Below are 11,291 nucleotides of genomic sequence, written 5' to 3' on the forward strand. Positions count from 1 at the left end.
CCCCGTTATCCCACGCAGCAGAAGGGAATGCTCACAAATATACTGCCAAGGCCCGGTTTTGACAATGACCGAGTAAGTCCTTGCGCGCCTGCAACGCTTCCCTCAGTCAATGAAAGGGCTCAAGCGCATGCTAAACCTCCATGCAGTCGCCGTAAGCGATCAAAATTCGGAACTATCAACGAGGTTGAGCTCCGTCTGCGACCACGATCGGGGTTCCCGGGATTCTCCAACGGATAATTCCCCATCGGGGTTCGGGATTCCCCAACGGGGAGGATTTCAAGCGGTCGCATGCAAGATACGCGGTCATCGGTTGCCATCGCACGCCAACCACTCACCGCCTTATCTCTCAAAATCTGCATTCGAGCAAGAAGTCCACGTATCGAGAACCTATCCGCTGGGGATTATTTCACCATGCGCACGGTACGCGCGCCGCCTTATCAAAAGCAGTCGATGAATGGATTAGATCTACCGGAAAATCCTGGTCGTCTGTAGAACGTTAAGCCAAGCTTCGCGGAACTTCCGCTTTGCCAGCCAATTCCTCTTCATGCTGCAATAGTTTTGCGCCTCTTAATGGTCCAGTGGTAGGCAGGCACCATACGGCGATACTTTCATCATAAAATTACAAGTCCGTATGGAAAGAAGCTTTTGGAAACGGTATCCGTACGCTTAGAATCGCGCTGTTGTCGAGGACGGACGTGGCGGCGAACAGTGATTCCATACTGAGGACGAACCGTCCTACCTTCACAAAACCCTCCCCGTCGGGGAATCGAACCCCGGTCTCCCGCGTGACAGGCGGGGATACTCACCACTATACTAACGAGGAGCGGCAGCCCCCGACATCACCAACGACTGATGGGACCGCCGCAGTCGCCCAACCAAAGATTCTCCATAAGAATGTTACAAACCTGACGTCCTAGCACGGCGCCCTTATTTGATACCATCGATGTTACCACGCTCAATGGGCCTCAGCCAAAACGAAACGACAGCAAACGCTATTTCGGTAAGCAGCAAGGATCGCACAGCTCACAAGAGAAAACTGCTTCTTGAGCCATGTGGAAGGTTCATTTCTATTGTAACACATCATCACTTCGTTCAGTCATTGGCGGCGGACGTCTGTAAATTGCCACGCATGACTGGGTAACCCAAGTACGCGTCTAGACGTGTACCAACTGACAGGAGCAGGTCCGGATTTTTTTAAGACCGCGGGATGAACTGTGCTGCTGCTGCTGCCATCCCCATAACGCGGCCAGAGTTTCAGGGCACCACGGTCCGTGGATCGGGCTATCAAACCAGTGACGTAGAAAGGCGGGACAGTAATGCCAAGGTCACGGCTGACAGATCACGGTGACGTGAGTGACTGACTAGCTGATCTAGTCTACGCCTCGCTTCCCGTGAGCACAGTTGCGAGTAAACCCGCCTGTCATGCGGGAAACCGAGGTTCGATCCCCCGACGGGAAGGATCTTAACCGATGAATCCAGAGGTGATATCACTGTTCGCGCCCAAGCGCAGACTGCTCACCCCCTGCATCTGCATCGCGGGAAGTACTCCACTCAGGCATTCTTCACAGGCATTAACCTTAGCGGTGCCACTCTAAGTAAACATTGCGGTGCGTGGTATGCCGGTCGCACACGTTATACGATGCAGCAAATGGATTGGAGCTACCGAAAAGACCGTGGCTGGCAATGCGAGAAAAACTTGTAATACAATTTTTTCCCCCATTCACAAAACTTTCGCTCTTCCAATTCAGACACTTATCTCGCACATTTTCAGGAACTCTGCTTAAAGACCAGTAGGACAACTACTACGGGCAGCTACTAAGACCGTGGCAGCTACTAAGTGGCAAACGTGGCAGCTACTAAGAACACTGTCATGCCTAATCTTGACGAGATGCCGACTCCTCGTTTATAGGCAGTGGTGAACATCATGCGTGTTCGCGATGGACATGGCGCCAATTGACAACGTGCAGAGTCACACCCGTCCTAACACAAAGCCCTCCCCGTCGGGGAATCGAACCCCGGTCTCCCGCGTGACAGGCGGGGATACTCACCACTATACTAACGAGGAGTACCCCATCTCCAACCATACCCACAATCGACCCGACTGCCGTAGTCACTGGAAGCAATGACGATGTCCGAGGAAAACGTGACACGTTGTGCGGCATCCTTATTTGGTGTCATTGGTGTCACAATTTACAAGGGACCCAAGCAAAATCAAACAGGCGGTGAAGCCGCTTTGATCAACAGCAAAGGCTACACAGGGACGCTCGCCACCACACTAACCAGAAGTGACAACGCTTTTTAACCCGACCAACACACACAGACTGCCGCACCACCTTATCCAATGACGACGCTCGAGAAGGTCGCAAACTGGATACGTCTGTGCGGCATCCTTATTTGGTAATACGCTCAACGGGCACAGCCCAAATAAAGCCTAAATAAAACAGCAGTGAAACCGCTTTCACAACAGCAGATAAGAAAGCTGCCAAGGCGAGGTTGCTTTCCGCACCACGTACATACTCCGCTCCCTTTATAAAACAACGCCGCCTTTTCGATCAGTTACTAGCGGACGTTTCCAAACATATCGCATGGAAGGGTCATCAGGGGAAGGCTAAGGTACGTGTAAGGTGCAGACCGCAGTACTGGAGACCACGGTGTGAAACGTGCTGTTGCTCTTCACATCACGCGAAAGACAGAGTTTTCAAAGCGCGAGGATGGGGCTGTTCCACCAGTGATGTGAGACTGCAAGTCGAGGCGGCAATATCAATATCACGGTTGCCAGATCACAGGGATGTGATATTTCAGTAGATGAGCGCCAAGTAGAAATATGCACTGATATCGTGTCATCCGACTGCGTGGAAAAGCGATGTCATTTGAGGGGAGAGGAAATAACATTCTTTAGGTATATTTTCATGAGCTCGTGCGCCAAAATAACGTGGAATCGTGCAACCAGGTCAACCTTACCGGGTTTTATCCCGCTCCTCGTTCGTACAATCGTGAGTGTCTCCGCCTGTCACGCGGGAGACCGGGGTTCGATTCACTGACGGGGAGGGTTTTAGTCAGTTGCATCCAAAGAGGCGATCAACGGTCGCGATGCAATACGGACCGTTGACCTCCCTGCGTCTACCTTCCAACAAGTTCTACCCGTGTAGACAGATCTGGCGCTCTCCGTAATACGTACACGACGTGTGTGGTATGCGTGCAGCACACAGCCCTGCACAATTAGATACAAATGGATTGAAAGTGAGTAAGCAGATGATTTGCGACAAACTCCCTGCTTTACATTATGACGCTCACTCTGCAAAAATCCTTTTCAAGCTGCAGTAATTATGAAAGTTTGCACCTTAACACAGCCCCAATGGGAAACCAGCACCAAAGGGCAGTGCTGCCATGAAACATTGTAGTAGATTTTGAGAGGGATCGAACACAAGGCTCAAGGGTGAATACTTCATGGTTGGGCTTCAAAACAGTTTCTGAATTCCGTACGTTTCATTCGTTCCAGAAGAACGACTTCCAAAGCTTCTCCCATACGCGCGAACTGTCACAGATCGTTGACATTCAGCTCAGACAGGACCCATTTCCGTGCGCAAACTGCGTACCTCAAACTGAGGAGGAGGTTACGCCGAGCATACACCCTGCACAAGGGTGCATGCTGACCCTGCCTTGCCTTTACAAAACCCTCCCCGTCGGGGAATCGAACCCCGGTCTCCCGCGTGACAGGCGGGGATACTCACCACTATACTAACGAGGAGTGTTACACGCCCAACCATACCTACAATCGACCCCACTACCGTAGTCACTAAAACAATGGCAATACTCAAGGAGAACGTGATACGTTGTCAGGCATCCTTATTTTGCGTCATTCATGTTACAACGCCCAATGGGCCCCGGCCAAAATCAAACAGCAGCGAAACAGCTCTGGTCAACAGGAGAGGCTAAACAGCTCCCAGGCGCCTTTTCGATCAGTCATTGCCGGACGCTTGCAAATGCACGATATACAACATGACAGGGTAATCAATGTGTACGCCCAGATGCGTGTAAGGCGCGGACCAGTCTTTAGACACTGAAGGGTGAAAGCAATACGTCCTCTCGAAGGAGCAAAGAAAGTGCAAACCCAACCACCCGTTTGTGAATGTGGTGGTGGTGCTGCTGCCGCTGCTGCTCATATAAGGCGGCCAGTTTTTTTAGAGCGCCGCGGTGAGAGGGTCGGGTTATCAAACCAGTGACGTAGAAAGGTGGGCCAGTAATGCCAAGGTCAGGGCTGTCAGACCACGGTGACGTGAGTGACTGACAGGCAGATGAGCAGGGAGAGATTTGGAGCGACATCGCAACATTTGACAGAGTGTGGCAAGAGTTGACAAAGAGGTTTGACCGAGGGTGCTGGCAGGAGGAACGACATCATCATTGTAGGCGTGTGGGAGGACGCACTTCTTTCCGACATTTTCAGGAACTCTGTTTACAGCTAACAGCTGGGTCACTAAATCACGCGTTCCCGTAACGAGGAGAACCCAACAACTCGCTAGTACATAACGGTGAGTATCCCCGCTTGTCACGCCGGAGACCGGGGTTCGATTCGCTGACGGGGAGGATTTCAAGCCGTTGTATCAAAAGATACGATCACGTGCCGCGATCCGACACGGGCTTTCTGTCTATCACCCCCCCCCCCCCGCCATACCCAATCTCAAGGAAATATCCTTCACGTGAACCGGTAACGTATATGGCAGTGTCACAATACTTATGACATGCGTTCCGCACGTTATAGGAGGGCTGCCACGATTGACGGCATGAAAACAAACCGGAGCTGAGAATGCGGAAATATGCGTAATGCTTTTCGATTATCATGCCGCCGTGTATTTCACCAAGGGGTGTTCTCTTTATAGTGTAATGACTCACAAATTCAGTTTGGGCCTCACAGGGACCGAGTACAGCATGGTTGAACTTTCATCGTAAAAGCGTAACACAGACCAGTAACTCGTTCTCGTTCCGGGAAGAAGTCCTCTGATCAGCTTGTGAGTATAACTACGTTACGATTATTTCCGGACACACCTCAATGGCCGCCGAGACTCCACGCAACAAACCTGGATTCCGTGTGGATGGACATGAGGCCGAACAGGCAACGGACAGAGAATCCGTCGTACCTGTACAAAATCCTCCCCGTCGGGGAATCGAACCCCGGTCTCCCGCGTGACAGGCGGGGATACTCACCACTATACTAACGATGAGTGAGGGCACCGACAACCTTACCAACAAACGAAGGGATTGCTGCAGTGCCTTAACCACTGACGATGCTCCATTGGAGACAAATGTAACACAGTGGACGCGCTTGTATCACATCCTTGTTTAGCACCATCCACATTGCCATGCTAAGCAGCAAAGATTAAGCAGCTCCCAAAGCGAGGCTGCTTTTCGCACAACGTGGGATGTTCATTTCCATTGTAGGACGCCATTTCGATCCGTCATTGGTTAACGTTCACAGCATATACCACCCGACCGGGTGTAATTCAAGCGTACGTCATGTGCCTACGAACGGGCGGGGCGAGGGTGAGGCTGTCCCATCAGTGACGTGGGACTGACGGGCGGGGCAGCGATGCCAAGGTCAGAGCTGTCAGACCACGGTAACGTGAGTGGCTGATTAGCTGACAGGCAGGTAGATTGACAGGCAGGTGATTGGCAGGAAAATTTAACCTGACATCGGATCATTGGGTACGGTGAGTGGGACGACGGCGTCATTTGACGTCGGGGAACACTCATTGTCGGTATTGTATGAGCTTTTTTCCCAGATAACAGCTAATCGCTTTATCAGTCAGTTTGAAAGGCCTTTCAAAATGAGTTAAGGAGCAGGATGAGCCCGGGAAAAACGCTAAACCTACCCACAAAAGACGCCCCAGAATCGTGTCTCTACCCCAATTTGGCCATTTCGTTGTCAAAGTTGAGAGAAGAGGGCTGAAACTCCCCAATTTGAACACAAAACTTCGTCCCTATCATAAGGCCTACTCCCAACGACAACAAACCCACTCCTCGTTAGTATAGTGGTGAGTATCCCCGCCTGTCACGCGGGAGACCGGGGTTCGATTCCCCGACGGGGAGCGTTTTGAGAATTCGAAGCTGCGTGGGCCTGGATAATAAACCCACGACTACGTCAACCACCACAGACGCTGCCATTCCACCCTACACATACTACGGGACCTGAAACCGACCCTGATTTTCAGATCCACCGCGAGACTCCCTTCAAACCTTCATCCCCCCCCCCCCCCCCCCCACTGCAGCCAATGGGCGCGCTGACACCTCACCTGAGAAGGGACTTTGGCGTGCGCTGGATGACCACCACGCGTGAGGCGAAGTGCGCGGGCCGGCGGGCGAAGATGCTGGTTTCGAGGCCGCCTAGCACGTGCACCTCGCCGGGCGCGGCAGCAGCCGCTGTGTGCCACATGCGCACGGCCGGCGCCGGCAGCCAGGAGTGCACGGATCGCCAGCGTGCTGCGTCCACCTCGTACACCCACGGGTCGTCTGGGGGCGGGGCGGCGCGGCGCCGGTCAGGGACAACCCTCGCACCGGGGGCGGGGGGGGGGGGGAGGGAGGGGGCGCTGGAGCGTCCGGAGGTTGGTGGGGAGGGGGCCGCTGGCCCCTGTCACAAATGCGGCCGGACAGGCAGGTCGCGGGTCGGGACTGAGTGTCGAGCGGGGAGGGAAGGGCTCGGCGCCGGACGCGGCGACACACTGCGCCCACGACGTGGACAGTCACGCACAAAATGGCATTGTCCACGGCGGGAGGCAAACTCGCAGGTCACCTACACCAATCCGCGTGGCGGAAGACCGCATGAGCTGCTTCACGATTACAAAAGGCGACCGGGACACGGACGGGACCGTGCCGCCCCGCTCTGACGCCGACACTGCGCACGCCCTCCGGTGAACACAATCGCCTCCCGCGGTGGCTCGCGGGGCAGCGCCAGCGGCGGGAGGTGCTACTGTCGCGATCCAGGACGGTGTGTATGTCATTGTGTGGTTGTTCGAATACAAAACAAGTAGAAATGTAAACGTCACGATGTTCGAAAATTAATAAAATGTGATGAAGCTAAAAAGGGAAAAAACAAAACCCGCCTCGGGGCGGACGGCGGACGGGCACGCGCAGCTCACCGAGCGGCTCGTCCATGTCGTTGAAGCCGCCGTAGATGAGCAGCTGGTCGTCCAGCAGCGGCGTCACGCTGTGCCAGGAGCGGCCCTGCGGCAGCGGCGCCGCCGGGTCGGCCGCCTCCCTGCGGCACCGCACAGGGACGGGACCACACGTCAGGGCGCCGCACAGCTTGGCGCTCCGCACAAGCCCCACCTGACGGCTACCAGAGTGCTCTTTGTCAGCACCTCCGTGTTCCGGAATAAATTCGGAAGCGTGTCCCAACTGCAGCCGCTCTGGTTGTAGAGACGTCTGCGACAGTGCGCGGCGAGTTATCTGGAGCCGAGCCAAGCTAAATAAACTAAATAATCCGCAATTTAAATGTTAGTTAGTGCGGAACGGAAGCAGCTGAGCAACAAATGTCTAACTCATGAAGGGTAACGCTGCAACGCCGTTTTTGTAGCACAAAGACCTCATGTGACCATGGCCTTCCGTCGCGATGGGGACCTACACGCGGAGGCGCGGCATGCTCCGACGCTCCCGTGGCGAGGCATCGCCGGACGTCTCAACGGTGCACCACTCAGCGGACCCAGCGCAGCACCGACCTTCCTCCCACCTAGCCAGCGTTCACGGCGTAGCTCCGCCCTCGCTGCTGAGGGGCGCAGGCGGCCCGCCTAGCGCCCCTACCCCTCCCCCTCCCCGCGGCTCACAGGTGCGTCCAGTGCGCCGTGTCCAGGTCCAGGCAGTGCAGGTCGTTCAGCCGGTGGCCCATGCGGCCGCCGAAGACGAAGAGCCGGCTGCGCAGCCGGGCGGCGGCGTGGGCGGCGCGCGGGCTGGGCGGCTCGCCGTCGGTGGCCGGCCACTCCCAGCGGTCGGCGGCCGGCACGTACCGCACCAGCTGGTTATTCCAGCCGCGCCGGTCGCCGGCGCGCGGGTCCACCGTGAACGTCACGCCCGTGTAGTCGGTCACGTGCTCCGGCCACGGCCCGAACCCGCCGAACACGTAGAACCTGCGGCGGCGGCGCCGGCCAACAGTCAGAGGGTCGAGCGCTGCTGGCGATGGACGAGGCGCGCACGCTGCCGGTCGCTTCCGACCCAGAGACGTCTTCGCAGCAATTCAAGGTGGCCATCTCTTGCCGTCCGGACTCTGGGAGGAGTAGCTACTCACCAGCCGATCTCAAGAGGTCGCTGCTTTATTTCCCGTCACGCTCCGTGAAAGGCTATTACGACGATCTAAGGGGCAACGAACAGCGGCAGCATCAAGAAAAGCTTATAGTCTAGAAAAGCCTACGCAGCAAACGCGGTCACCGAGGGAGATGCCGTGGCGCATTGCTATGCACTGGCCGCGTCCTACTGGACTCACGCGTTGTCGTAGCACCAGCTGACGAGCTTGTCGCAGGCCAGTGGTGACAGGCCAGCTGGGTGCAGCTGCCGCCACTCCATGCAATCCAGGTTCAGCTCGTACAGTGACTGCACATTGCAGCTCTCCGACAGCATCGTCGCCTCGCGGAAGCCTGGAAATGTAAGGCCAACAGTTCAGGAATACCATGTGGTAATCAAGTGTGCAGACAGCATATCCTGTTGCACCTCTGTTACGTGATAGTGTTTTCACAGAATCAGGGCAGCTAATTTGTTTTAATTTGTTATCTACAAAGTCACATGGCCGGAAAAGACCATCTGATGCCTATGGCATAGCAAATTGCACAGAACTTACAACAAAACTGTGCAAGATACCATAACCAGATATTTGACTGGCAGATGTTCCAAGCAGTGGCAAGACAATTTCTTAACAGACATGAGCTCAATTTATAATTCTAGTAATGGCAGACACATGGACACCATAAAAACAGAAAATAATGACATTTGACAAAACTTATTTATGTTCACTGGTGCCCATGCCATCACTGGCAAGCCAACCCCCAGCCAGAGCACCTACCCCCAAACAGATACAGGTTGTTGCCACAGACAGCTGCAGTGCTACCACACAGCTTGGATGGAATTTCCCCTCCAGTGCATACAATGTGCCTGTGATGAAAAAACACATTTGCTATCAATGTAGATATCACCATTGTCATAGAAAGAGTGCTTATGTAGGGAGCTGGAAAACATGACATAAACAGCTGGATTCAAAATCAGATACAAACACCTGAAGTATGATACACAAATAACAGAAAATTTGAATTTTAATACATTCTTATGGCACACCATAATTCACTTTTAATGGTTTCATGTATGGAAACATTATGATAACATGTTGTTCTAGAATACCTTACCAAACTTCATACTCAACATCATATAACAGAACTTCATTAGGTGGGTGATAACAGGCTCTGCTGTACAGAAAATGTTCATCATTTTCATTGACATTTTCCAAGCTCTTGTCCTGCAAAAACCAACAATAGCTGCATGAAACACATAATGTAAGATAAAAACAGACACAGGTGTAATTATGGTTGCAGCCATGTTTGGTCCAGTCAGAAATGCATAATTACAATATATCAACACTGTGATTATCAGCAGATTGCTATTACTTTCTTAAGTCAGTTGCCATTGATCCATTATCACTATGACTGGCAACAAGGTAGGAAAACCCCTTCAAGCATTGGCTGTCACTGTAAATGAATGAACAGTAACATGGTAATGCACCAGTCCTCCATCCGGACCTGACCATAATGTACCTCATATCCACCCCAGACAATGATGTAGTTCTTGTACTTAGCAGTGATGTGGCCAATGCGCCTGTGAATTTTCTTGTGTTTTTTACTTATAGGCACCACTGTGCATATCCCTGTTGTTGCCATCTCAAAAAGTCAATTTTATTTTTCTGATGGTGACAACAGTCTGAAACAGAAGATATGTATAATATTGTATTCAGATTGCAGGTCAATCTGCTATCTATGCACTTCTCAAGACAATCAATCAGCATGCATGCAAATCTCAAATGTGACATGGCCAAAGCTGACATGTAATTTGTTGGGTGCCAATGCTCTGAAATGCATTTTGTTGCAGGTGAGTCAGCACAGGACATTACATTATGGGATATTTGCATTATGACATTATTTTTATGGATGGACAATTACATTACATGGACAAATCAGCCTTCATTTGATAAAACTGAGCTGGGAACACAGGGCAGTAAACTTGGAGGCATATGCAAAAGCCCTTCAGAATCTGATATGCTACAAAATTTGTTGACAAAAGCTGGGGCAGTTAGACCAGCTTTCTGTCATTCACACTGATTTCACATCATTTGGGTATAGCTAGCACACAATTTTGCACTTTTAAATTAAAAAACTTATAACATCCAAAACCCTATCTTTAACTTGCCCATAAATTGGACATTAAACAAATTTGAAAAAGGTCATCAGTCCAACTTTACAGGTGTACTTTTTGCCCACATTGCTCAAGAGATCAAGAACATGTGCAAAATTGATACCAAATTATCAGAAACATGCTTTGAGATGGTGATGTAGCACATTCTTGCAGTTCTTTTTCAGGACATTGTCAAGCTGATCAGTCTATCTTTGGCATTAACACTGTGTGGATGCATGTATCTCTTAATTCAACAGCATGAACATTTATATGCCCACGTCTTTCATAACCTGCACTTGCAGAAAATCATCTAGGGTCAGACCATTGTATTGTGAAGAGAAATTTGGCACAAATATCCTCCTTTTCCAGTCTGTAAACCATGGCAATGGCATGGATGTCAGCAAGACACCTGAAGCAGCCTGAATCTTCCTGCAGATAGAACACCATTCAGTATATTTGGGGCACCTTCTGCCAGCTTAACCAGTCCTAAAATATGATACATCACCCCAATTAGATGGTCTAGACCACAAGCTAGCATGATATGATCCACTGTAGGAACTGCCGACACATAATGTCCATGCCAAAATTTCATTTTCTGACCCAATGCTGAAACCAGATTTTAGATATCTAAAACCCCTGCACACTGGCCCATTTCCTGATCTGGAGCATAAACTGATAGGCCCTTACACACCCATGAAAACCACTCAGATTCAACCATTTGTATTTCATTTCACAGTTCAATGGCCAGGTGAAGATGCTTCACCTCCCCCACCTTCCCCAACCCCAGCCGCAAAAGAAAAGTTGAAACAGAATTCGAGGAGGAATCTGAGGTCGCGGGAGAAAGGGTTATTTTAGTCACTTTCAGCCTCCAATAG

The 11,291-nt window shown here is 51.8% G+C and overlaps 1 protein-coding gene and 4 non-coding genes across 5 annotated transcripts; 1 reads left to right on the forward strand and 4 right to left on the reverse strand.

The window, feature by feature from the left end:
• Positions 1-751: 751 nt before the first annotated feature.
• TRNAD-GUC (transfer RNA aspartic acid (anticodon GUC)) lies at positions 752-823 on the reverse strand. The gene has a single exon. It is a non-coding gene; the product is annotated as a tRNA-Asp (tRNA).
• Positions 824-1,993: 1,170 nt separating this feature from the next.
• On the reverse strand, positions 1,994-2,065 carry TRNAD-GUC (transfer RNA aspartic acid (anticodon GUC)). The gene has a single exon. It is a non-coding gene; the product is annotated as a tRNA-Asp (tRNA).
• A 1,611-nt stretch (positions 2,066-3,676) lies between these two features.
• TRNAD-GUC (transfer RNA aspartic acid (anticodon GUC)) lies at positions 3,677-3,748 on the reverse strand. The gene has a single exon. It is a non-coding gene; the product is annotated as a tRNA-Asp (tRNA).
• A 2,264-nt stretch (positions 3,749-6,012) lies between these two features.
• Positions 6,013-6,084, forward strand: TRNAD-GUC (transfer RNA aspartic acid (anticodon GUC)). The gene has a single exon. It is a non-coding gene; the product is annotated as a tRNA-Asp (tRNA).
• Positions 6,085-6,283: 199 nt separating this feature from the next.
• On the reverse strand, positions 6,284-8,601 carry LOC119094405 (kelch domain-containing protein 2). Its single transcript, XM_037217465.1, has 5 exons — positions 8,468-8,601; positions 7,995-8,114; positions 7,815-7,901; positions 7,131-7,249; positions 6,284-6,504 (listed from the first exon to the last, which is right to left on the reverse strand). The coding sequence occupies exons 1-5, from the start codon at positions 8,599-8,601 to the stop codon at positions 6,284-6,286; spliced, it is 681 nt and encodes a 226-aa protein (XP_037073360.1).
• Positions 8,602-11,291: the final 2,690 nt, after the last annotated feature.

This window comes from Pollicipes pollicipes, unplaced genomic scaffold (assembly GCF_011947565.3).
Source record: "Pollicipes pollicipes isolate AB1234 unplaced genomic scaffold, Ppol_2.1 Scaffold_4002;HRSCAF=4701_pilon_pilon_pilon, whole genome shotgun sequence".
Taxonomy (NCBI): Eukaryota; Metazoa; Arthropoda; class Thecostraca; order Pollicipedomorpha; family Pollicipedidae; genus Pollicipes; species Pollicipes pollicipes.